The 25,219-nt window shown below is 60.8% G+C and overlaps 5 protein-coding genes across 10 annotated transcripts; 1 reads left to right on the plus strand and 4 right to left on the minus strand.

The window, feature by feature from the left end:
* The first annotated feature begins 660 nt into the window (after positions 1-660).
* On the plus strand, positions 661-2,475 carry SLC16A11 (solute carrier family 16 member 11). Its single transcript, XM_041001401.1, has 4 exons — positions 661-865; positions 1,117-1,260; positions 1,342-2,109; positions 2,198-2,475. The coding sequence occupies exons 1-4, from the start codon at positions 664-666 to the stop codon at positions 2,425-2,427; spliced, it is 1,344 nt and encodes a 447-aa protein (XP_040857335.1). The 5' UTR covers positions 661-663; the 3' UTR covers positions 2,428-2,475.
* An 806-nt stretch (positions 2,476-3,281) lies between these two features.
* On the minus strand, positions 3,282-6,391 carry SLC16A13 (solute carrier family 16 member 13). Its single transcript, XM_041001400.1, has 4 exons — positions 6,137-6,391; positions 5,861-6,004; positions 4,311-5,048; positions 3,282-3,646 (listed from the first exon to the last, which is right to left on the minus strand). Exons 1-4 carry the CDS (start codon positions 6,333-6,335, stop codon positions 3,438-3,440), a joined length of 1,290 nt encoding a protein of 429 aa, XP_040857334.1. The 5' UTR covers positions 6,336-6,391; the 3' UTR covers positions 3,282-3,437.
* A 3,179-nt stretch (positions 6,392-9,570) lies between these two features.
* On the minus strand, positions 9,571-14,337 carry BCL6B (BCL6B transcription repressor). Its single transcript, XM_041001270.1, has 8 exons — positions 14,159-14,337; positions 13,766-13,987; positions 13,290-13,640; positions 12,939-13,051; positions 11,746-11,910; positions 11,529-11,659; positions 11,308-11,445; positions 9,571-11,022 (listed from the first exon to the last, which is right to left on the minus strand). The coding sequence occupies exons 1-8, from the start codon at positions 14,335-14,337 to the stop codon at positions 10,906-10,908; spliced, it is 1,416 nt and encodes a 471-aa protein (XP_040857204.1). The 3' UTR covers positions 9,571-10,905.
* Positions 14,338-20,050: 5,713 nt separating this feature from the next.
* Positions 20,051-22,310, minus strand: CUNH17orf49 (chromosome unknown C17orf49 homolog). 5 transcript variants are annotated; one of them, XM_041000364.1, is made up of 6 exons: positions 22,218-22,310; positions 21,950-22,044; positions 21,460-21,561; positions 20,926-21,116; positions 20,614-20,718; positions 20,051-20,321 (listed from the first exon to the last, which is right to left on the minus strand). In XM_041000364.1, exons 1-6 carry the CDS (start codon positions 22,236-22,238, stop codon positions 20,317-20,319), a joined length of 519 nt encoding a protein of 172 aa, XP_040856298.1. In that variant the 5' UTR covers positions 22,239-22,310; the 3' UTR covers positions 20,051-20,316. The 5 variants fall into 5 exon arrangements, with proteins under 5 accessions (XP_040856298.1, XP_040856297.1, XP_040856299.1 ...); XM_041000363.1 differs by having other exon boundaries at positions 20,051-20,325; XM_041000365.1 differs by lacking the exon at positions 21,460-21,561 and having other exon boundaries at positions 20,051-20,325.
* Positions 22,311-23,191: 881 nt separating this feature from the next.
* Positions 23,192-24,794, minus strand: RNASEK (ribonuclease K). Of its 2 annotated transcripts, XM_041000377.1 has the most exons (4): positions 24,696-24,776; positions 24,490-24,629; positions 23,596-23,672; positions 23,192-23,449 (listed from the first exon to the last, which is right to left on the minus strand). In XM_041000377.1, exons 2-4 carry the CDS (start codon positions 24,565-24,567, stop codon positions 23,308-23,310), a joined length of 297 nt encoding a protein of 98 aa, XP_040856311.1. In that variant the 5' UTR covers positions 24,568-24,629; positions 24,696-24,776; the 3' UTR covers positions 23,192-23,307. The 2 variants fall into 2 exon arrangements, with proteins under 2 accessions (XP_040856311.1, XP_040856310.1); XM_041000376.1 differs by having other exon boundaries at positions 24,490-24,794.
* Between the last annotated feature and the right edge of the window lie 425 nt (positions 24,795-25,219).

Genomic DNA, 25,219 nt, shown 5'->3' on the forward strand with positions numbered 1-25,219 from the left:
CCAACTTGGGCTTGGTAAGGGCGCCTGGACTGTGCGCGCAGCTGTCGGCAGGTGCGTGGGTGCAGGCCGGGTGCAGCGCAGGGTGGGGGCGAGAGGAGGCGGAGCGGGCGGCCTTCCCTGCCAGCCGCTCCCTCTCCTGGGACTGCGGGCGGATAATTCCATCCCCGTGGGACTCGGCGGCAGGCCTCACCCCGCGGCCCGGCCGATTGGCTGCCGGTCCCGCCTGGCTCCCGCCCTCCGTGCCCCCAGCGTCCCAGGTGCCTCGGGTGCCCGGTGGGGATCTCTGTTTACGGAGCAAGCCCCGTCCGGGTCGGGCTCCTCCTCGGCTCTCGCTCCCCGCCCGCCCGGGAAACGCGGAGAAAACCCGGCCCTTCCCTTCCCTTCCCCCCACCGCCCGGAGAGGTCGGGTAAGGGGGAAAAGGGCGTTTGGGGGAGGGGAGCCCCGGGGCGCCCTAACCCGGGAACCTCGCGCGAACCCAGAAGTTCTTCCCCTCGACTGCGCACTGGATCCTGTGCGGGTCCTCGCGTGCCCGGGGCGGGGTCTAACTCGCCCGTCCACCGCGGGACAGCCGGCCAGAGGCTGGACCCCCGGAGGATAACTTGGAGCCGTCACCAACAGGTGTTTCTCCACCTGCCACCCTTCTTCCAGTCCTGCAGACGGCGATGACCGCCAAGCTGGCCGGACCCCCGGATGGGGGCTGGGGCTGGGTGGTGGCAGCCGCGGCCTTCCTGGTAAACGGGCTCTCCTACGGGATCCTGCGTTCGCTGGGCCTTGCCCTCCCTGACCTCGCCGAGCACTTTGACCGAAGCGCCCAGGACACGGCGTGGGTCAGCGCCCTGGCCCTGGCCGTGCAGCAGGCTGCCAGTGAGGGAGGGGGCCCCGAGGTGGGAGGGGCGCGGGGTGGAGGGGCCTGGAGCGCAAGGCGGGAGACCCCCCTGCATAGGCAGAGCGCCCGAAAAACGGCGACCCGAGGCAAAGCGTGGGTCGCCAGGTCACAGGGGAGGAGCTGTTGGGCTAGGAGAGGAATTTCAAGTCAGCCTGGCAGCCAAAGATAAGCTTGGTAGAGCTTGGGGTGCCCCGGGGGCGTGTCTTCCGTTGATCCCACCCCTTTCCAGGCCCAGTGGGCAGCGCCCTGAGCACGCGCTGGGGGTCGCGCCCCGTGGTGATGGTCGGGGGCGTCCTCACCTCGCTGGGCTTCGTCTTCTCGGCTTTCGCCGGGAGTCTGCTGCACCTGTACCTCGGCCTGGGCCTCCTCGCCGGTGAGGGCAGTGTCAGGCGTGACGGGGGGCTGGGATTGCGCGGAGGGACCCCCGCCTTCATGCCGCCCCTTTCGCTCGCAGGCTGCGGCTGGGCGCTGGCCTTCGCGCCCGCGCTGGGCACCCTCTCGCGCTACTTCTCCAGCCGTCGAGTGCTGGCGGTGGGGCTGGCGCTCACGGGCAACGGGGCCTCGTCGCTGCTGCTGGCGCCCGCCCTGCAGCTCCTGCTGGACACGTTTGGCTGGCGGGGTGCCCTGCTCCTCCTGGGCGCTGTCACCCTCCACCTCACTCCCTGTGGTGCCCTGCTGCGACCCCTGGCCCTCCCTGGCGACTCGGCGAGCCCTCCCCGGGGCCCCGTGGCAGCCCTGGGCCTGGGTCTCTTCACTCGCCGGGCCTTCACAGTCTTCGCTTTGGGCACGGCCGTCATCGGGGGAGGGTACTTCGTACCCTATGTGCACTTGGCCCCCCACGCCTTAGATCGGGGTCTGGGCGGGTACGGGGCGGCGCTGGTGGTGGCGGTGGCCGCGGTGGGGGATGCGGGCGCCCGGCTGGTCTGCGGGTGGCTGGCGGACCAGGGCTGGGTGCCTCTCCCGCGACTGCTGGCTGTGTTCGGGACTCTGACCGGACTGGCGGTGCTGGCGGTGGGTCTGGTCCCCGGGGTTAGGAGTGAGGAGGGCTGGGGGGGACCCCTGCTGGCCGCCGCTGGCGCCTACGGACTGAGCGCCGGGAGCTACGCCCCGCTAGTGTTCGGCGTGCTCCCGGGACTGGTGGGCCTCGGAGGAGTGGTGCAGGCCACCGGGCTGGTGATGATGCTGATGAGTCTGGGGGGCCTCCTGGGCCCCCCGCTGTCAGGTAAGGGCCTGAGCTGGCAGAATCGCTCCTCGTCGCACCTGTCGGCGCTGGGCTGCCAGGCCCTTCAATTCCTCACCTCCTCCCTCAGGTTTCCTAAGGGACCAAACGGGAAACTTCACCTCGTCTTTCCTAGTATGCAGCTCATTCATCCTCTTGGGCAGCTTCATCTACATGGCACTGCCGGGGGCACTGCCTTCCTGCAGGCCAGCCTCACCTCCAGCCACGCCTCCCCCAGAAAGAGGGGAGCTGCTTCCCGCCCCTCAGGTAGCCCTGCATCCCCCAGGAGGCCCGCCGGCCACACTGGACACCACTTGTTGACCACTTCTTGTTGGAACCCATCCCCCCCAATAAAGGCTTTTTATCTGATTTTCCTGACAGCACCAACTGGTAGCCAGCCAAGGACTCAAAGTGTAGGACCCTGACAGGCCAAGGGAGGGAGGAGATATGAGGAACGGGGTGACCTGGCAGGTCCATCCATCTCTGTGTCCAAATCTGTGCCATAACTGGGATTCATGAAGTCACCTGCCAGTCAGTTGTCTGCTTTGGTGGGCAGGGAAAGGCGTCCTTGAGTGCCATGTGCCCTGTGCCCAGCGCCCTCGGGCACTGGCTCCCCTGGACTGACTCCTGCCTGCATTTCAGTCATCCTCTGTGGCCCAGTGGGGTCTCCCAGAATCCTGGGCCCACACTCCACCTTGCCTCTTAGCTTCTAGTCTTGTCTAAGTCACAGACAGAAGTGGGCAAGAGGGGGGTGAGTGGGCAGGAGCTGTGGCTCAGATGAGTTCAGGTTCAAGTGCTGGGGTGGGGGAGTAGGGGGCTGCTGGGGAGGGGCCACCAGAGCTCCCAGTCCCCGCCCCTGCCCTGGTCCGCCTTGACTTCCTCCGATCCACTGGCCCTCGGTGAGTTACTGGTGCTTATCCGGTTTTCTTGTGCCGTGTCCTCTCAAGGGGACATCCTTGAGCCCCAGATGTGCGACTTCCGAGGAGAAACATGAAGGGGTCGCGCCAGAGGTCACACGTGAGCGACCTCAAGTCTCTTGGCCTTGGAGATGATGAGTGGAAATTCCCACTTTCTAGAATGTCTTTCTAGAACTCCTGGATCCTTCAGGAAGGTTTGGAGGAGCTGAACAGAGGGCCAAAAGCCTGAGGAACATTCGGGGGGTGGGGAGAGGGAGGCGGGGTCTCACACACCTGGCAGGAGTCGGGGGCTTGCCCGGGTGGGGGCGGCTCTGGAAGATGAAGGCACTATGGCTGTGTGGCTGTGCAGACTGAGCAGGAGTTGGCCGGTCACCCGGGGCAGGCTTTCTGGACCTGTCAGCCTCTTTGCCGAGCTCAGGCATCTCCCGGTCCCTCCTCCTCAGGAAGGGGGCCTTTGCTGTCCAGGGCCTCTGTGACTGGGGTCTGGGGGGACCCAGAGGTGGCTGCTGGGGAGCAGGGGAAGAAGCGAGGCAGGGTGAGGAGAACCGAGCTCCCTGCCAGCAGGAAGGCCCCGGCCACCACAAAAGAAGCCGTGTAGTTGCCAGTCACATCTCGGAGGTAGCCTGGGTTCAAGAGAAGAAGACATGAGGGTGAGCTGTTGGCGGGGCACTGATGGCTTGGGTGCGTTGTGGGGCAGAGGGGAGACCCCAGGTGCGCCTGGCTGATCTCAGGAACCCTGGTCTCAGCCACTGTCCCGTCTTCGACAAGGACCTCGGGACCAGCGCATGGGCACGTGAGAGTCCACACGAAGTCAGGCGTTCCTGCGGGTTCCTTGCAGGCTACCTTGGGCTTTTCTACACCTTCAGTTAATAGTTAAGAGGTCAGGGTTTCAGGTCTGAAGGTCCCCCTGTTAAGATCCCAGAGAACTTTGACCAAATGGTAAAGATACTCAGCGGGCCAGAAGAAATGGAAGACACTGGAATGTGTGCCTGACTAGGTGTAGCAGGGTTTCCTGAAAGCCCAACCCGGAGGCATCCCAGCCAGGGTGCCTCATCTGTCTCGGTCGTTCCACTCGCACCTCTTTGGAGTTCTCAGGGTCACGGATCCACTTTGGGGTGGCAGTGCTGGGCCATGCTAGGAGCAGGCTGCACTGACATCAGGAAGCCATGCTAGCCCCCCCCCACCCCCCAGCAAAGCCCACCATCCTCAATGAGAAGAGCTCCTTCCCCATCCCACCCCACCCCAGGTGGGTGACCTGGCAGCCCTGGTCACCCACAAAACCCTTACCTGACAGAGGAGCCCCCAGCAGCCCCCCGATGCTCTCTACCATCTGCACCAGTCCCAGGCCACAGTAAATCCTTGCAGTCCCCACCAGTTCAGGCAGCACGGAGAAGGCCACGGGGGTCAGAGCCCCTGAGGTGAAGCCATAAGCCACGGCCAGGATGACGAGGGCCGTGGAGGCCCGGGCCACAGGGAACAGGGCCAGGGACACCCCAGTGAGGGTACTCCAAAGCATGAGAAGTCGTGCCACGGGTCCCGGGACTGCATCTCCCAGCCACCCCGAAGCCACGCGCCCCACAAGGTCAGCGATGGCAGCCACTGACAGCAGGAAGGCAGCAGGCAGTAGGTCCCAGCCTAGGTCCTGCAGGTGAGCTACCAGATGGACATAGGGGATGAAGTAGCCAGTGTTGATCAGGGTGAGGGCCACCGTGTACCGCAGGAAGGGGCCTTCATGGAGAAGCGAGGTGAGCTGGGCTCCAGGGCCGCCCACGGCAGGGTCCTCAGCCAGGGACAGGGGTCGCAGGAGAGCTCCACAGGCCACCAGGTGAAAGGACAGGGCGGACACCAGCAGCAGGGCCCCCCGCCAGGCGTAGTAGCTGACCAGCCACTGGAAAAGGGGGGCAAAAGCAAACGAGGAGAGGCCCACACCGGTCAGGGCCAGCCCTGTGGCCAGGGATCGTCGGCGAGAGAAGTAACGGGACAGGCAGGCCAGGGTCGGAGTGAAGCTCAAGGCCCAGCCAGAGCCTATCAAGAAAAGAAAAAATGGGGGATAGGGACTTTAGGGTGTCAGCCCTCCATTAATCAACCCAACACTGCCCAGTGCAGACAGGGGCCTTGGCCTTGGACTGCTGAGACTGGCTTTGACCCTTCCTGTGTGCCTCTGTCTCCCTCTTCCGCAGACAGGGGTTAATACACTCCGTGGGCTTGCAGAGGCTTAGAGGGAATGACTGCCAGGTAACCAGGTCAGAACTTTGGAGTTGAACCTGGCTGTGTGACCCTCAAGTTTGGAGTTGCATAAGCTTTGAGGGTCTTTCTTTATCTCTCAGCAGCACAGGGATATCTGTCTCACAGCCAACCACCCAGCATGGTTTGACTGTCACTTCTTCCTTTTGCAAGCCACTCACACTAGTCCTGGGTTTGCATGGGGGTGCTTCAGACAGTTCACAGAAAAACATATATATTTAAATTGATGCACAAGTTTCAGCTTTTTGGTGCTAAAATACATTTGTCTTTTAATTCAATATTTTGCAAGGACCTTTTGAAGTATCTGTGCTTCCTATGGGTTCAGCGGTTGAGACACACATGTCCACCACAGCCTGGGAGCTCAATGTTGGGTCTCCCATGTGGTTGGTAGGGACCCAAAGCTGAGCCATCAGCTGCCCCTTCCCAAGTGCAAGGGTAAGAAGCTGGAGGGACTCTCCCCACCCCATTCCCCTACCACGAATATCTGAAGAATTCCCTTCAGGGTGCAGGTGCAAGCCCGGGCTCCCTCTGCCTTATGGAAGATCAGTAAGAATGCAGGTCAAAGACACTGGCGTCCTGGGCCCGAGTCTCACCTGAGAGCAGCCCGATGCTCAGGTACAGGTGGGTTAAAGAGGTAGCAAAGGAAGCCAGCAGCATCCCCAAAGCAGCCAGGACGCCCCCAGTCATCACCACCGGCCGAGGCCCCAACTTGGTGCTCAGGGCACTGCCTACTGGACCTGGGGAAGGGGAAGGAGTTTGGCGAAGTCTCGGGCGTCCTCTCCGTCCCCCTTGCCCTTGCCTCGTCGGGGCGCCCCCATTCCACAACCTCCCCCGAGAGTCGCAGGGCCTGGGGGGCAAAGGGCACTCACTGCCGAACTGCTGCACGGCGATGCCAATGGAGGCGATCCAGGAGACGCGCGCCGCCTGCTCCTCAAACGCCGCCACGAACTCCACGAAGAAGACCCCGAAGGAGCGGAGCACCCCGAACACCAGCGCCGACTGGAAGAACGCCGACAGCACCACCATCCAGCCCCAGCCCCCATCGGGGGGCTCGGCCCTGAGCGCCATCGGGCTGGCCAGCCTGGGGCTGCCAGATGTTGTTGCAAAGCCTCTGCCAGCAGCCGCGCTCAGGTCGCCCTGACCCTGCCCGGCGGACGAGGCTGGGCCACCTGGGCGCCTGCGCTTTTCCCCAAGAGGGGCGGTCTAGGAGGGCAACCTGGGGCCCGCAGCGCCCGGAGGCGTGGCCCCGCCGGCCTGCCGCTGTGCGCCGGGGCCCGGGCTGGAGCGATCCGGGGGGACCTCCGCGTTCAGCTGGCTGCCGGCGCGGGGTTGGGATGCCGGGGGCGTGCCCGTCTCCGTGTGCATTATCAGTTTGATCCTCGAAGATACCAGCATACCAGCACCTGGCCAAGCCGGCCAACATCCAGGTCCACGGCTGGCCAATGCGCACGCGGGATACGCGAGCCAGGGGCGGAGTCGGAACTGCAGGGCGGGACTCGCCGCTTTGTGCTGGAGCCAGACCCGAAGTGGGGCGCATGCGTAAGAAGGGGCGTCAGGGAGCTGGCTAGGTAGGGGGGGGTCCACGTGATCTGAGGATTCACTGGGAGGACGCAGAAGCAAGTCCTCACCTGCTCATGCAGGAGGGTTGGGAGTTGCCAGGCTGGCTGGATGAGGCGACGCTCCTAACGCAGGGCCAGGCGGGGTGGGGGTGTCCGAGGCCACCAACACAGAAGCCACCCACCCCATACCCCGCATCTAGACGCTCAGATCCCTGAGGCTGAGGGGGCATGGGTCGCCTGCTCCTCTCGCCCCTGGCGTCCGTTTCTACCATCGGAACCTGTTCAAGTCCCTTCTGTTCCCGCTGACAGGAATCCTGGCCACGGAAACCAAAAATAACCACGAAAGGAAGGGCGGCTGTGAGCTCACGTGGGCTCCCACCCGTGCTGCTGCGACCTATCCCTTCCTCCCTGGGCCTGGAGCCTTGCCCGCTAGTCGCCTCCACTTCCCAGCTACAGTTTTTGATCTACTGATGGGATAAAGAGGAAAGCCATGACGCTGGCCTCTGGAGTCGTCACCCCTTCCAGCCACCCCGCAGGCCAAGGCCCTTCCCCAGTCTTGGAGTCCGGTTCCTCCCTAACTCGGAGGTGGCACCCACGGGCTTAACTTCCTGTTCCTGCTTTAGAAGTCAAGCTCCCAGGGCCGGCTGTCCATAGCCAGACCGGTGGGGGGGAGGGGAGCAGAGGCAAGAATGGGGGTGAACATTTGGATCCTATAATTTCATATGTGGGAAATGGAAATAGTCATACCCAACTTTCTCTCTGTTTCACGCATAGATTTAAAACCTTGGCTGCTGGTGGGGGAAAGCTGTAGACATTGGCATGGCCGCCCTGCTGTGTTTACTCGCTCCATCTTTGGAATCAGATCACAGTTCCAGCCTTGGCTTCATCACTTATTAACCTAGTCAAGGCACTGAATCTCAACCCCTGGGCTTCCCCATCAGTAGAGGAGGGACAGCAGCCCCTGCTCCTTAGGGCTGTTGTGGGTGTGTTTATGTGTGTTCAGTTGGAAAAATGAGTAAATTCAAATGCTTACTTCAGCAGGAGATTAATATCATCTCATAGAGCAGGAGGTAAGTCATATTAGCTGGTTTTATCTTCTTCAACAGGGTATAAACTGTCATAGAAGGTTTTTAGTTTAGGTTTCTGTTTTGTTTGGAAATCTATTCTGGGCCATGGGTCTTAGACGATTAAGAAAGACACAGCCGGGCCCGGCGCGGTGGCGCAAGTGGTTAAAGGTCCTCGCCTAGCACGCCCAGGATCCCATATGGGCGCCGGTTCTAATCCCGGCAGCCCCGCTTCCCTTCCAGCTCCCTGCCTGTGGCCCGGGAAAGCAGTCGAGGATGGCCCGAAGCTTTGGGACCCTGCACCTGCGTGGGAGACCCGGAAGAGGCTCCTGGCTTTGGATCGGCATAGTATCGGCCCGTTGCGCTCACTTGGGGAGTGAATCATCCGATGGAAGATCTTCCTCTCTGTCTCTCCTCTCTGTATATCCGCCTTTCCAATGAGAAAATAATAAAAATAAATCTTTAAAAAAAAAAAAAGAAAGACACAGCCAGCCACAGAATGCTGGGAAGGAGTGCACAGACTGGTGCTAACTGGCTTTTTTTTTTTTTTTTCTTTCACAAATGAAAAAGTTCAGGCCCCAAAGGTAGGTGCTGTCAGAATTAGCAGTCCCTGCTGGGCAGCACAGAGCTGCACACCCAAGACAGCTGCAGGAAGAGGGAGAGGGTGGAGTTGACATGTTGGGTCCGTCTGCACTGCCTTCTCACCGGCGCCTCTAGCAAACCCCCCAACTCCTATCCATTTCCCTTGGTTTTGGTGGCAAGAAGGAGGGATCCCAAGCATTAAGCCCCCCACCTTCCCCTCCCAGGGTCTTGTTAGAACTTCTGGCTGTCCGGTTTCTTCCTGCCACCTCCACGCATCAGGCAGGAAGTGACCTCAGAGCGGCAGGATGCAGGTGCCTCCGGAGCAGCACCATGAAGTCACTGGTTCCTACACAATGAGCCGGAAGGCCAGGGCAGGGCAGAGAGGCGCAAGGACTGTGTGAGAGGTCTGGAGGGGTGGGACACTGAGACGGACACAGAGTCCGAGGCATCCTCCAGGAGAGCAGGATCCTGGGTCCCCCAAATCTCCCCTCAAGCAAGAGCCTGGGACATGGCAGGTGGCATAGCGAGGCTTCTTTATTCCAAGGATCTGATTGATTTTTTTTTTTCCCCGAAATCTCACATCTCCACTTTCAGGCGCTCTCTCCCTCCCCATCCATTCTGCTTCCTCCTCACATTTCCCCTCTACCTCCCTTCCTCCTTGCACTCTGTCATGGGGTGGTGAGAAGGAAAAGAGAAGGAAGAGAGAAGTAGCTTTCTCACAGTCCTCCAGCAATTGACCTTGAGAAATTTCTACCCCACAAATTCAAAAGTGCTTCTGACTCTCCCACCCATGTCCTAGCATCAACAAGGCCCCAGGGCGACAGGGGACAAAGCTGTAAATCCAAGGCCTCAGAGCTTTATCCAAGTTTCCAGGCACTCCACCCAGCCAGGAGACAATCCCATTCCTAACTTTCTACCTACTTGGCCTACCCCCCAAAAAACGACAACCCTCAATCCACTTCTTATTCCCAACCTGGAAACTGTCAACTAGAAAGCGCCTTTGACCCACCAACTAATTCTTTCCATTTCTAATCCCTACAATAATCCCACAATCAACCCCGAATGGAACTCCGCCCCTTTTCCTCTTCCCGTGGAAGGTATTGGTGCAATCACCTGTCCCAGACAGGAATGCAGGCATGGGTCGCAGACCCAGCTTATCTCTGGTGAGAAAGTGATCAAGCACCTGTGACTTCAAGAGGCAAAGAAAGTTCTGGAATCTGGACACTTGCTGGAAGATGTCCAGAAACCCAATAAAGGAAGAAGGGGCTCACTTCAGGCAGAGAACCCCGAGAACACAGACTCAGTTGCTTCTGCAGCAGAAGTCGGTTCCCTCTAATGAAGGTGAAAATTGTGTGAGTCTCCCCAGAGTTAGAATATTCACAGAGAACAGGAAGAATCAGGAAAAGGTTAACATCCTGTTTGATAGGGAGTTTTTGATCTCTCCCCCAGGGAGGAATCAGGCTAAGAACAGGTGCCAGTCGGAAGATGCTAGACTCGCCTGTAGTCTGGTGAGTTCTATCGTGAGATGAATAAAGGAAGACCCCACGTGAGCAGGTGAATGAATGGGGCCACCCTGCAGGAAAGACTCCCACCTCCGCTCAGGGTGCCAGACTTCAGTCCCGACTGAAGGGGGGGCATTTCCTAGCTCCATTTTGCACACACCCAGAGAGGTTCTTAAGAACCTTTGAAGAACAGGGAGGGGAAAAAAATCTACATCCATTTCTAGCCTGCTAGAGAACCTACAACATCCAGGAGAACAAGGAGGGTTCCTGACCCAATTCCACAACCCCACATGTTCCCCGGGGCTGCCCTCAAACAAGTCAAGGTTCCAGACCCAGCACAGGAAGGGCAGGACCCAGAGAACCCCTTTCTCTGTTTAAAACAAACCAACAGGAGCAAGGACAAGTCTCAAGGTAACAGTTCCAACTGTAACACAGCCACGCAGGCCACAGGGCACATAGCCAAGTGCTATTGATCTCTGCCAGCAGAGCCGTGACCAATTCTTCTGCGTTGAGGTCACTTTGGGTCACACTTGTGGAAGAGGGGAGTGGGAAATGCCATACAGTGGAGGCCTCAGTGCACCCAGGGGCCTCAATAAATTATATGTACAGAGACACTACATGTGCTAGGGGCTGGGGCTGCAGCAGGAGGGCAGCTCCCTGAAGGAAAGCAGACCCCCCAGGCTCTCACTCCTGTCCCCCCAGCCCCTGCCTAGACAATCTGCATCGTGGGGAAGAGGTTTTGACCAGCAAAACAGAGGCAGATCTCACCAGGGTCTGCCCCTCCTGCTCTCCCCAGGAAGAAATGGAAAGTGGCGGTAGTTTCTCATACTGGAGTGGCCCTGCACACTCCCTCCCCCCACCCCATGCCTGAGCATGTAGCTTTGCAGGCCTTTAGAAAGCAAATGTGGAGGGAGGGTGGGCCTGCACTCAGCTAGGGCCCCCCCAGAATGTGGTAGTGCACTTTGGTGTTGGTGGCAGCTCCATGTCTCTGGCGCAGGTGCAGCCGGAGTTGACTCTTATGCCGGAAATGCAGGCCGCAGGGGTCACACTGTGGAGGGACATCTGGGTCAGTCCCCCCTCACACACACCACCACCTTTTTTCAGTTGGTCCTCATTTCCTCCCACGGCTTTAGGCCTTAGCAGGAGTCCCTCCTATCCAGGGAAAACGGCGCCCAGCCCAGGAGATGTACCTTATACAAAACCTACCCCCGCCACCTCCCACCTCCTCTTTTTCTCCCAGATATCTAGGATCTGCAAGGCGTGCCCTTCTCGTAGCCCCACCCCTAGATGGAAGGAAGGCAAATCCAGGTCCAAGGCCTCGCAGGGTACCCACGTGGTAAGGCTTCTCTCCCGTGTGGATGCGAACGTGACTCTTGAGCGTCTGCAGGTGGCGGAAGCGGGTCCCGCAGGTGGGGCAAGGGTAAGGCTTCTCCCCGGTGTGGATGAGCACGTGTGCGCGCAGATGCGCTACCTGGAAGGGGAAGAAGCTTCAGACCGCGCCTGCTCCCTGGGCGGGGTCGACGTTTGTCCTCTAGCGCCCGCAGGGCTGCGCACCTGCACAAAACGCGAGCCGCACGTCTCACACTTGTAAGGCTTCTCTCCAGAGTGGATGCGGCTGTGTGTCTTCAGGTTGGCCGGCCGGTTAAAGCGAGCTCCGCAGATGGAGCAGTGGTAGGGCTTTTCCCCTGAAGGCGCGGAAGGAAGGAAGGGCGCTCAAGGACTTGGTCCCCTCTAAGCTGCGGAATGTGACCCACGACGCGTTTCTCCTCACCTGTGTGCACCGTGCGGTGGCTGGCCAGGTTGCCCTTGTAGCGGAAGGCAGACCGGCAGAGTTGGCATTTGTAGGGCTTGTCTTCCTCCCCAGGAGCTGAGGGGTCCAGCCCCGATGAACACCCAGGGACAGCCTCACAGTTCTGGCAGCTGAAGAAATCACTTCCTGGGAGGGGCATGGGTGGGGAGCGTCACAGTTATTGTGTGCACAGCTTCCTGGCACTGCCCAGCAGCAGCTTTGCTGTGGGCACAATTTAATGTAAAGACTTCTGGGAGCTCTGTGTGACCCTCCCAAGACTACAGGGTGGGTACACTGGGACCGAGATCTGATTCCACATCTGACTTCTTCTAGGGTGCCCCCCCCAGATTCCTTCAGCCTCCCTTGCTGGATGAGGGCTTCTGTTCCTGTCTCCCCTCTGGCCCTGGTCTGGGTGAACAGCATGCCAGAGCGGCGCTGCCAAGCCCCTGGCCAACCACTCAGCCCCAGATGAGAGGGACCAGAGAGCCCCAATCTTTGTACCCAGGGAGCTTAAAAGCATGCTGGTGCCGGGTTATGCAGCGGATTCAGCTGGCACCTGTGATGCCAGCATCCCTTACTGGTTAGACTCCCCAAGCTGATCCTGCTTCTGATCTAGCTCCCTTGCTGATGTGCCTGGGAAAGCAGCAGAGGAAGGCCACCCACATGGGAGACCCAGATGGCGTTCCAAGGCTCCTGGTTTGGGCCTGGCCCAGCCAAGGCCATATTGCAGCCATTTGAGCAGTGAATGAGCCGGTGGAAGATCTCTGTCTCTCTGTCATTTGTCTCCCAAATAAATTATATATAAACAACACATGTTGGTGCTTGCACCCCACTTCCAGGTATTCTGATCTGGGGCGGGCAAAGGAGATTTAAAAGCTTCCCATATGATTCTAATTTGCAGTCGAGTTTGGGAATCATTGTCCCCTGTTGCCATTTTCCCCAATATTATTATTACAGCATGGTTATTTAGTAACAGCTACAAGACTAACCTCCTTCTCTATAACTTCATCACAGCATTGTGGCATAGACAAAGACAGAAAATATAGTATCATATTGACAAAGTATATTTCAATATTTCACTGGGAGTCCTTTTATCTGGGCGATGCCTACTGCATTTGGCCCAAATCGGCCTTCAGCAGCCACAGGGGGAAAAAGGATGTGTGTGTGTGTCTTACCTGGTGGTGGGCGAGCACGCTCAGTGGTCTCTAGAGTCCGAGGAGTGAGGAGTTGGGGGATATGGACCGGTGCCCCGCACTTGAGCTGGGCAGCGGCAGCAGACAGAGACAGCCTAGGCAGATGGGCAAGGCCCAGAGAGACGGGTTAGGGGGACATTACAGGAGCAGGGCTGTTCCCTGGGAGAACCTGGAGTCCAGGCCATCTTCTGGAAGTGAGCCTATGCTGACCGTGAACTGTGGTGCTGGTCTACTGTCTGACCAACTTCCTAGGGGTGGGTTGGGGTCTCTGAGAGCTGCCCAGGCTTAAAGCTCTTGCCTCCCAGCTATGACAGGCCCAGATTCTGTATCTACCTGCTCTGGGAACCAGGAACGGAACCTTCCTCGCTGCTGCTACTGCTGCTGGAGGCCTCATCTCCACTGGGGAGCCTGGCTTGGGGACAAGGTTGACCGGAACTCCTCTCTCCCACCAGGCTGCCTGCTTGGGAGCTCTGGGAGTTGAGGACGATGAATTTGTACTTCTTCCAGTTGCAGGCTTTGGGATCAGGGCTGGCCGGACTTGGGGGACCTTGGTTGCAGCTGCGAGATTCAGTGGGAGGGTCTGGGTGCCCTTCTGAGCGCCTGGGGCTGCCTGGTGGAGGAGCCGTTGGTGGTGTGGGGGGTTCTGTCACGAGGGGCTGCAGAGAGATGCCCAGAGGTTCACAGCTGGAGAAAAACGGGATGAACATGAGTGTATTTTGGGATGTGGAGACATCCCTGCAGTGCCACCTCACCTGCTGGGAACACCTGGCTGGTATGAGGGGTGAGCCGGGTGCGGGGGTGTCTCTCACCTGGTCTGGATGAAGCGGTGGCATGCTTGGACCACATGTTCCATCTGTAGGTAGGTGGCCGCCGCCAGGACGGCAGGAGCAGTGGCAGGAGAGAGACGCAGGCGAGAGGTGTACATGAAGTCCAGAAGAGGTGCGAAGCCTCGCGCTTCTGGGCCTCCAGGCAGGGAGAGCACCTCCACCCCGACTCCGGCTCGGCCTCGGAAAATTGAGTAGAAGAAGCCACTACACAGGAGGACAGAGAAGTCAGGTTAGAGACTCGTCTCCCTGCTGTTCCTGCGCCCCCAATTCTGGAACACTGTCTAGGGTTTTTCTTGGGAAGCTGGCGTCCTATTCTCGCACTAGGGTCCTGTTGCTCCTCCTCTGTCCTACCCTCCCCCTTCCTTGCCCTCGAACCTGCAGGCGATCAGAACGGCCTTGTGTGCCCGCAGGGGTTGCCCGCCAACCAGCAGCGTGACATCCGTGAGGATCCCGCGCAGGCGCAGTTCATTCAGGTTGCCAAGCACGTCGGAGGAATGGCGAGTGAACTCTCGGACATAGCCCAGCGCACCCTCGGGAGCTGCAGGCGATCCCATAGTGACGCCGGCCTGCACGCGAAAGGGCTGTGGGATGCAGGCCACCCACAAGACGCCTTCCTGCCTCCCTATCCCCACCCCAGGTGCAGCCGGGGCCTCTGTTCCCCATTCCCACCCCGACCCACGCCCCTTGGCTGATTCACCCTGTGCGTTTCTACTGCGTGTGGGGATGCGGCAGGCAACCTCCTTTGTCCGCCCCGTCGCTAGTGGCTGACTTCTCTGCAACCCCGATCCTCAAGTGTGGGAGGTAAAGGCTCTCACACCCAGTCTCAGCTCCCCACCGCTACGCCCCACACCACCCAGGTCTGCTCCTCTAGTCCTCGACCCGGCCCCAGCACACTGCGCGCATCAGCCAGTGCCATCAGTCAACCCCGCGCGGCCTGGGACCCTGGGACCCAGCGGTGTCTCTTACCCCTGGCCTGCAGGGGCCCCGGCTTCTTTCCTCGAGGGGGCGGGTCTCTCTGCGCTCCGGACCTCGGGCCCTTTATCTGGCCGGGATGGCGGGGGCGGGGGTAGAGGTGGGGTGAACGCCTGGGTCCGTATCCTTCCTTCCTCCCGCGCGCCCCAGATGGCGAGCCCAGGGCGGAGTCTCTGTCGCCAGGGCGGGACCTGACACACGCAGGGCGGTTGTCACCTAGTGGTCTCAGGGTCATCGAACGTGGACTCGAGGGTGTAGATAGTGGAACTGGGGAGGGGTGTCCAGGTTGACCTCAGCCGTCGTGGCGAGGGGTGGGTGGGAGGGGCGTGGACAGCAAAAACTGGTGTGAGGGCTTTGGAAGGGGGTGCCAGGAGCTTGTGACTAGGGGTGGCTGAGGGGAGTGAGGATAGCTGGACATGCGCCCCCCCCCTTCCGATGTGCCGTGCACAGGGAGAAGAGAGAGAGCACCAGGTTGGGGGCGAGGGCCGTTGTGGGGTCCCAGACGGTGGGAGGGTGTGGTGTGAGTGACAGCGGGGTCCACGGAGAGGGGGGCTGTGGTCGGGCGGGGGAGAGAGAGGGCGGATATGATTTCTAGTTGGTTTCCTTCCATTGTCCCTCGACCGGACGGCTCCACCAGCTGCTTCCCCTCGAGTTGGTGGGGAAAGCCCCGGGTGGGGGGTCGAGACCTAGGCGCCCGGCCTCTTGCTCCCGACTCGCTTCTGAGTCTTTCTGGGGACCCCGAGGGACGGGCTCCGGCCCACGGCCCGCTCGCTCGCTCTCCCCAGTCCCAGCTCCCCGGGCCGCGGGCACGCGCCGGTCGCCTGCGCTCCGAGGCTTGGCGGGACGCCGGGGTCCAGCGCGGCAAGTGGGCGAAGCTCGGCAGTGTCTGGCTCCTTCCACGAGGGGGCGGACGCGCACCAGCCTCGCCTCGCCCCGCCGTTTCCAGCCGGCAGGGGCAGTGCACAGAGCCGGGCCCCTCTGTCTCCTGGAGGCCGGGGTCTTGGGCTGGAACAGAGTGGGGCTGAGTGAGGGACCCCACGGTGGGGTCGCTTTTCTTCCGGCTGAAGTTTCTACTGGAGGCGGGAAGTCGGGTGCTTATGGGCCCGAGGGAGTGTGGGTGGGGCAGGGGTAGGGAGCAGGGGGTTTTCTTGGTTGGGGGCAGGTTTTTAGCAGGCATCAATGAAACAGTTGGACAGGGGAAAGGGAAAGAAGTGGGAAATAGAAGATGGACAGAGGGCAGCCCCTGGTCGGGGGAGGTGGGTCCTGAGGAGATAGCCTGTCTACTGGGCAGAAGTGTCTTGGGTGGCCCCAGAGAGTGGGCTGAGCTGCGTGTCCAGGTGGGGCCCCCCTTTCAGATCCGAGTGTAGGGAAGAGCAGCCTGGGGGCACTGGCGAGTGCGGGGTGGGGTGGTGAGATGGCTTTGGCATGTGAGCGTGACTGGTCGCTGCACAGTTTGGGGGGGGCAGTTCCACTGAGGTGCCCCCTTTGGTAGCAGCATGGGTTGCTCTCTGATCCCTTGTGGGGTGCCTGTATATCATGGGGTGTCGACCTGTGGGACTCCTTACAGGATCTGGGGACTGAGTCAGACCCTGAGGGGTTCTTGTGGGTTTGAGTAAGGGTGGGGCTGTTTTCAAAGCTCCCTTTAGTTCTGGGGGTTCTGAAGCCCACAAGTGGGAGACGGTGCCCATTCTCTGTCAGTTTGGAACTCTCAGGAAAGCCAGAGCACTCCTGCAGATTTTGGGGTGCCATGTGTTGGGGTGTCACCTACATTTCCAGGCTCAGATGAGGTTGTCAGGAACGTGAACTTCACTCTGGAGGGTTTTGATCTGAAGTGGAACATGGGCGGATGCTAGGAGCACAGGTGGAAGGGTTTTTGTGATTGGGGTACAGGAAGTGGGGGCACTAAGTTCTATATTTGAGTCTCCTGGAAACATCCTTTTCAGGGGGGTCGCTACACTTGTGTATGCATGGTCAACCCTGTAGTTTTTCTTGGGCAGAAACAAGGTGAGGGCCCCGAGAGGGGGACAGTGTTTTTGGGGTGCACTCGTTGGGTACATTTGGTGAAGGTGAGGGAAGGATAAGGTGAGATTGGTTTGGAGATTCACTTAATTCAGAGTTGACTCTGACTTGGGATCTTTTGCTTATAGCTTTCTGCAGATTCTAGAAATGTCTTATGTTAGTGAACCCCCAAATAAGCCCAGGACTTGAAGGCAGACATTTGAGAAGGGCACAGTGTCTCCCCCTGATTGCTACGTGCCCTGGATTGATATGAGGCAGAAGAGATGGAATCAGAGTGTGAACCCAAATTTATTACAGACACGCGCTTACTTTGGCTTGGGGGAAGGTGGAGGAAAAAGGGGGTGTCTTTTGGTACAGTGGACACCTCTAGCCAGGGCAATGACGTTGGAACTGTGGCAAGGAGTGGCAGGGCGGGGTGCTCAGGAGGTGATTCTTGGCCCCGATTTTCTAGGATCACAGTCCCAAACAGAAAGCAGACAGAAGTCTGAAGAGTATGGGGAGATGGGGGTGGGGGAGGGGTTCCCAGCGGCAGCAGGGGCTCGAGGGTGAGGCAGGCCAGCTCTTCCCGTCTGGGTCCCTGCTCTCCTCTGCTCTCCTCCCCTCTCTCCCTCCCACCGCCCACCCCCCCAACCCAAGGAAAAAAAAAAAAAAACCTGCCTGTGCAACAGCAATGGCAGATTCCAATCCTCCAGGCTTTGCTAAACCACCGAGACCAGCCAGGGGGGAGGGGAGGGAGGAGCGGGCTCTCCTGCTTCCTCAAGACAGGGCAAACAGCCTGACCTCCTGGCCCCCAGCCCTCTGAAGAGTGCCCCCCGGTCTGGAAGCCAGGTGTCCTGGACCCCAGCCCCCGGGCGGGGGGGCCTGGGGAGACGGGGAGGAGGAAGGAGGGAGTGACTTCCAAAATTGGCATCGGGACAGAGCAGGGCTGGCGGGAGGCAGGCAAAAGACGGAATTTTCCTGAGAAAACGGGGGTATCTAAGGACCCCAAATTTGGGGAGCTAGTCCAGGACTGTCCTCCCAACATCCTAGATTTTTTTGGGATTTTTTGGGGGCCCCGGGACCCCTCTAGATAGGGTGAGGAATGTAGTGTTGGGGGAATCTGACTGGGGCATTGCAGCTGCCTCTCCCGCCGAGTTGGAGACGGATGGGCTGGGACGGGTTTTGGGGGGGTGTCCCCAATTCTGACTGGGAGTGGAGGAACCCCCCCAGAGCTCTCTTGTGGGGATCCCCCCTCCCCAAGGCACTCCCCAGTCCCCGAGCCAACCGAGAGGAAGGAGGCCAGCGATGCGACTGGGGCGGCTCCTTTCTCCTGCACCCCAAATGTGAGGGATGCACCCCAATTTTTGCTCCTTTCAAAATAGGGAACCAGGATCTCAGGGGAGAGTAGCAGAGGTAAGTGGGGGAGGAAAGTGTCCCCTGTTTTCAGGCGAGACGTGGCGGTTGGGGGGGAGGTTTGGAGGTGCGTGTTGGGGTGGGGTTGGCTTTGTCCGTTTGTGTATTGGGGGGAATGACCAAAGAGGGTTTCTCTTGTACCCCTAAACAAAGCCCCCAAAATGGGAACTTAAGGCGGAGACCACAGAGCCCCCCAGGATCCCCCAGCTATTCTGATAGTGTCTGATTTCTTCTTTGCCCCCCCGAGGCTCTGCTGGGGGGTGGGAGCTGGGGGCAACTGTGTGATTTAGGGGTTCTGGAGGGTGAAGTGAAGTATAAGAAACTTTGGCAGGGCTTGATGGCAGTCAGATAGGGGTCTTCGGGGAGGGGTCTGGCATCTTTGGGGGCCTTAAAAAAAGATATCTTAGCTACACCATCTTAGATCTTTTTGATTGCTAAGAGTTTTGGGGGGTGTGTCAGACAGGGGGACAGTAAAAGGTGGCATGGGATGTAGGATGGTAACTTTTGTGTTCTACAGGGGGGTAATTTATTTTGCAGAAGGGATTTGAATCCTTGGAGTTTGCTTTTGGGGGGTGGGGGGGAGGTGCTTTTACAAAATCGAGTCATGGACAGGACAAAAAGGCTGAGTGTAGGCCTGGGCGGGGGGTGGGGAGAGGCATGTTTGTCTGAGCTAGAACGTGGCTCTCTGGGGTGGGCCCGCCTGCCTGGGCCTGGTGCATGGGCTCATGGGTGGTGGTGTGAGGCTGGGCTTGGGTGCTGGGGGGCCATGGGCAGTTGCAACAGCCCCAGGGGCTGAGTACCTGGCTCCCTCTGCCCTCTCCCTGGGCCTTGCTGCTCCCCCTCGCCCCCTGGCCTCCATTTCCTGCTTCTGGCCTCCATCTTGTGGCAGGCCCAGGGCCCAGGGCAACTTCCGGCCCCCCTCTCCCCACCGTGTTCCGGCCCCACCACCTCTGGCCTGCCAGCTCCCAAGCCTGGCTGTCCTGGACCTCTGGCTCTCTCTTGCTTTCTTTTTGGGTTCTGACCCAGGGAGGGACGCAGCAAGCCCAGGGTCCCTGCCCAGCCTGAGTCCAGAGGCAGTGAGGTTGGCCGCCCCTTCCTCTAGTCAGCCCCATTTCCTCCGCCCTTGACCCCGCCCGAGGGATCCCCTGAGTTCCCACCATGGGAAGATGGTTCCAGTCCTACTTCACTGTGAGCCGGGCTGCCAGCTCCCTCTCCTCTACAACCTTCCCACCCTGTCCTTGTCCTTGGCTTTTCCCACCATTTCTGGGGGCCCTGTCTGTCTTTTAAGCCTTCGCTCTCTCCCTGCTTGTGGTGGTGGTGGCAGTGGGAGGGCGGCAGGGTGGCAGGGCGGCTGGGTGTAGGGGGGTCTTCCTAGCACTGCCTTGAGCCCTCGTCCTCTCAGCGCACCCCAGTCCTGCTCACGCCCCAGCAGCACACTGTGGTTTGTACGGCACTGTGGCCACGTCCAAACCACAGTGTGGTGTTCGAGCGAGGGTGGGGGAGGCACCGCCGAGGCCAGGCCCGGGAGGCCACCGTGGAAAAGTGACCCGAGGAACATCTGGGACCTGTGACCGGTTTCTGAGGGCCTGGTGTTGGTGGCGGTGGTGGGTGTTGGGAGCAGGGGAGTGGGTAGGGATGAAAGGACTTGGAGCAGGCCCAGGAAATTTCAGGAACTGCCTGCCAGAGGCCCCTGGAGGGAGCAAGAGCGCAACAAAGTGGAGTCTTTGTTGCCCACACCCAGCTCCCCTGGCTCTAGCAGCACAGAAATATTGGCACCAGGAGGCGAGTCTGCCAATATTGGCTGTGCTGCTGCAGGTGGGGTGGCAGGAGCGACCTGGAGTGGCTGAGGACAAGGGAGGGAACGAAATGCGAGGCTGACAGCAGTCAAGCCAAGGGGCACATCTTTATTGTGTTCTGTATATATATATATATATATATAAACTGTCCATCAGATGGAGGGCGAGGGGGCTAGAGGCTGGGTGGGCGGACAGCTCCCGGCAGCCTCTGCCTCCCGCCCGGGCAGGCTTTGCCCCAAGTCCCCGGCCGGCAGTCCACAGGTGCAGGTGAATGGTGAGGGGGTGAAGAGGTGGAAGGTCAGCAGGAGAGTAAGGGAGCTTCAGCATAAGTCTGTGCACGGCCAGAGCCCAGGGTCAGGCTGTCTGGAACAGGAAGACAAATGCACCCAAGATGGAGCGGGCCGCCGACTGCTGCTGAGGCAATGCCAGTCCCCTCACCCCTGCCGCCTGAGCCCAGGGAGGGGCTCCTGCACAGACCAGCAGCCTCCCTCCCCATCCCCCATTGCTGCCCGAGCCGGGGAGGAGCTCCTGCACAGGCCAGCACTCCCTCACCCCCCACTGCCACCTGAGCTGGGGAGGGGTTCCTGCTCAGGCCGGAACCATCCTCCCCACCCCTCCTCTCATCTAGTGTGGGAGAACCGACACACCTACCCTGGTGGAAGTTGAGTTTCTTGGCTGGAGGTGTTTCTCCCGGCCCTTCAATGTCCACCAGGTCACTGTTGGCGTCCGAGTCGTTCAGGGTACTGAGGGGCACATCTGGGGGGCAGGCGGCACATGCTCAGTTCTAGGTTCCCCTAACTGCTCCAGTTTCTGTGCTCACCTCCTTGGGCCCCACCCCCACCCCAGCCCACCCATCCCCAGGCCCACAGCTCTTATAGAATTTTATAGGGGTCCTTACACCCTGCCCCCTCCCCGGGTGGATGATGTGTGTATGTCGGGAGACAGCAAATTCACAGCCCTCACCAGCCTTCTGTTTCTTTACGGGGGGAGCACTGGTCTCAGAGACATTGCCACTGCTGGGTGGAGGGGCAGTCGGAGGAGGCGACAGCATGCCACAGGCCACTTTCTTGGGCCCTTTCTTGGGGGATTCTACTGGGAGGGCAATGCCAGAGTCTTCGTAGACCTTGCGTTTCACCGTGGCCTTGATCTGAGCCCTGGAGAGCAGACAGGCAGGGTGGGAAAGGAGTGAGTGGCACAGGGGCTGAAGGACCAGGGCTGGGGAGCAGGAAGTTGGGGTCCACACCATGGCCACTAGGTAAGGCCGGTGACACACAGGTACACTGCAGTGTGTAATGGACTTTCTATCCCACACAATAGTTGAGTCTCCCAGGTATCCTAAAATCAAATTTGTGGGAGGTCCCTTGGAACCACAGGGCTTTAGGAACTGCTGACCAACCTAGCCATTCTAATAGGGCAGGAAGGGGCTTCGGAGGAGGGTGGGAGAAGGGGTGAGGAGAAGACTGCCCACCCCCCTTCTCTGCCGCCTCCCTCCCTCACACTGTCCGTTCCTTGATGACACAGCTGATGTGATTAAGGTCATCCCCAAATCGTTTGACAGCTGCCCTCAGCATCTCTATCTCGGTCTCCGTCCACTTGGCTCTGTCAGAAGGGGAGAAAGGAGGGGACAGCAGGATGGGGGAGAAGTGCGAGTCAGCACGCTGCTGGTGTGTCCCATCTCCCAGCCTGCGGGGGGTGGGGGAGCGGGCCGGTCCTCTTCTGCCGACCCAGAGAGGGGTTCACTGGCAGAAAAAGCAAAGCTCACAGGACCCCCCTCCTGCCAACTGCAGGGGACTGGATCACCTCGGAACACCCCCACAGACAGCCCTGTAAGGGAACACCCCACCCGCACCCTAAAACAGCCTGGGGAGGGGGCGGAAGGTCGGGGTTAGGGGTCCCTGCCCGTTCTGTCCTTCCCTCACTGGTCACGGATGAACACGGAGAAGCTAACGTGCGTCCCTTGTCCACGTCCCAGCCCGCGCTCACGTACCCCGCGGGCGAGGAGTCGGCCACGGGATGCAGCTGCATCGTCAGCTCCCCGAGCTTCGTGAAGGCGGCGCCCGCCGCCGAGAAGATCTCCCCGACCTGGGGGCGGGCGGGACGGCATGACGGGGGGCCCCGGCGCCCACGCCCCCCGGCGCCCACGCCCCCCGGCCCGCCAGCCCCGCGCGCGCCCCGCGGCCCCAGCCCCACCCCAGCGCGGCGGAAGCGCCGGCCCCGCGGCCGCCAGGGAGCGCTGTCCGCCACGGAGCTCGAACCTTGGTGGACGCTGACGTCATGGCCGCGCGCAGCTCCGCGGGGAGAGGCCGCCGCCGCCACGCGAGCCGGGACCACGGAGCGCCAGGCCGCCGCGCCGGCCGGGTCCCCCACGCAGGAAGTCCCGCCCTCCGCGCCGCGGATTGGCTCCCACGCGGCCGCGCCCGCCTCGCCCGGCGCGGTCACGAAGGCGAGCAGCGGGACGCCGCCTCACTTCCGGTGGGGCCCCATTCCACGCCGGGGCGGACTCGGGGCGCCCCGCACCCCCTGCGCGCGAACACCAGACGCGAGGCTGCAGGGGGGGCCAGCTGTGTTTATTGGGGTACCGGACACCAGACGCGAGGCTGCAGGGGGGGCCAGCTGTGTTTATTGGGGTACTGGCCACCAGGCGCGAGGCTGCAGGGGGGAGAGGCCAGCTGTGTTTATTGGGGTACTGAACACCAGAGGTTGCAGGGGGAGGCCAGCTGTGTTTATCGGGGTACTGGACACCAGACACGAGGCTGCAGGGGGGAGAGGCCAGCTGTGTTTATTGGGGTACCGGACACCAGACGCGAGGCTGCAGGGGGGTCAGCTGTGTTTATTGGGGTACTGGACACCAGACGCGAGGCTGCAGGGGGAGGCCAGCTGTGTTTATCGGGGTACTGGACACCAGACGCGAGGCTGCAGGGGGGGCAGGCCAGCTGTTTATCGGGGTACCGGACACCAGATGCGAAGCTGCAGGGGCCCCAGCTGTGTTTATTGGGGTACTGGACACCAGAGGTTGCAGGGGGAGGCCAGCTGTGTTTATTGGGGTACCGGACACCAGACACGAGGCTGCAGGGGGGAGAGGCCAGCTGTGTTTATTGGGGTACCGGACACCAGACGCGAGGCTGCAGGGGGGAGAGGCCAGCTGTGTTTATTGGGGTACTGGACACCAGATGCGAGGCTGCAGGGGGAGAGGCCAGCTGTGTTTATTGGGGTACTGGACACCAGAGGCTGCAGGGGGAGGCCAGCTGTGTTTATTGGGGTAGTGGACAACGCTGGAGGAAGCCAGGGAGGGCTTTATAAATACAGGGCCGGGGGTGGTGGGGAGGGTGCATGGCGCCCGCGCTCTTAGCGCACCATGTACTCCTTGCGCTTGTTGAGCCGGACTTGGCAGAAGGAGAACCCGCCGAGCAGCAGGTAGAGGCCGGCGGCGATGAAGCAGTTGTAGCTGACTTGCTCGTACAGGTTGTATATGTTCTGGGGGCCGTTCCTGCGAGTGGACATGGAACTCAGGCTTGCAGCCCGCGCCCTTGCGGCAGTGCCCAGTTTGCAGAGTTGGAGATTGGGGCACCCCACAAGTGCATGGCCTGAGCCTCCAGCTCCTCCCCCAGGCACCTGCCCCACCTGACCACTTACTCAAAATCTTTCTCTGTGAAGGGAACGTCCTCAATCAACACGGCGGAATGGACATTGAAAAATATCCCCAGCATTATCTTAAAAAAATGAACGGATGAATAAATAAATAAGGGGGGAAGGGGTCGAGTGTTAAACTAGGCACCTGCAACTCAGGTCCTAAACTCCTCCCTCGGTCGCTATTGCCACAACACCTGGGCCCTCGGGATCAACCAGAAGGAACTGGGCTGAACAGAGCAGGGGCGGCTGCTGCTGGATTCGGACTCACCCGACTGGAACCCCGATGGTTCCCCCTCCGCCCCCCCCCGGGGGTGTCATTGTCATGGGGCAAGGAGGAAGATGTGAGGGAGAACCGACACTTCTTCAAATGGGGAGGCCTGAGGATGGAGGGACCCCACCTCCCCCATGTCCCCCACTCCTGCCTCTCAGGACCCCCAATCCCAGCTCCTCCATGTCTCCCACTCCTGCCTCCTTCAGGACCCCCATCCCAGCTCCCCCATGTCCCCCACTCCTGCCTCTCTCGGGACCCCCAATCCCAGCTCCTCCATGTCTCCCACTCCTGCCTCCCTCAGGACCCCCATCCCAGCTCCCCCATGTCCCCCACTCCTGCCTCAGGACCCCCAATCCCAGCTCCCCCATGTCCCCCACTCCTGCCTCTCGGGACCCCCAATCCCAGTTCCTCCCATGTCCCCCACTCCTGCCTCCTTCAGGACCCCCACCCCAGGCTCCAGCCACCCCCTCCCGTCACCCCGTTTGCCCCAGTTCCCCATTCCTCGCAGCTCCGTTCTCAGCCATCCCCTGCAGCCTGCCTGCCGCTCGTCCAGGGCCCGGAGTTTGCCAGCCTGCAGTCCTCCCCCCCTCGGTTGCCCCTCGGGTTCTCTCGGCTCGTCCTCTCACCAACATGATCACTCCCCAGGCGCTGAGGACGATACCGCAGGCGGCCAGCTTCGGCCCACAGCACAGGAGCGACGCCATGGAGGAGGGAGCAGGCTCACTCCCGGGAGCGCGCCGAGCCGGGGAAGCGGGAAGGAGAAGTCCTGGACGAGCCGGGGAAGCGGGGAGGAGAAGCCCTGGACGAGCCGGGGAAGCGGGGAGGAGAAGCCCTGGACGAGCCGGGGAAGCGGGGAGGAGAAGCCCTGGACGAGCCGGGGAAGCGGGGAGGAGAAGCCCTGGACGCGCCGGGCGGACCAGCTGAGCTCCGGGGCGGCCGGGGGCGTGGCCTGCGGCCTCTACCATCGCCTTGTGTGGAGGACGGTCGGCGGCGGCCGCTGGGCCCTTGGGGGTTCTCGTGGCCTTGGGCCCCAAAAGGCTGTGTCTGGAACGCGGGCATCCCTTTTAGAAGCTCCTCTTGACCTACTAACGCCGGCATGTCGCCAGAGTGAGAGGCTCGTGTCTTGGTGCTTCCCCCACGCCCTTGTCTGAAATGGAAGGCGCCGCCGCGCCGCGTGACCAGCTGGGGCAGTCAGGTGACGAGGGAGCCGCGGGAAGCAGGCCTCGGGAACGACTGATTCTGCCCCAGCTCCTGGTCCCGTGGGCGCTGAGCTCTTAGGGTTAGAGGCTCGGAATCGTCTGGTTTTCCCCTCAGGTGCTTTAACGTCATATCCAGTGTAAGCGAAGTGGTGAGACA

This window comes from Ochotona curzoniae, unplaced genomic scaffold (genome assembly GCF_017591425.1).
Source record: "Ochotona curzoniae isolate NIBS_2020 unplaced genomic scaffold, NIBS_Ocur_1.0 scaffold_2453, whole genome shotgun sequence".
NCBI lineage: Eukaryota > Metazoa > Chordata > Mammalia > Lagomorpha > Ochotonidae > Ochotona > Ochotona curzoniae.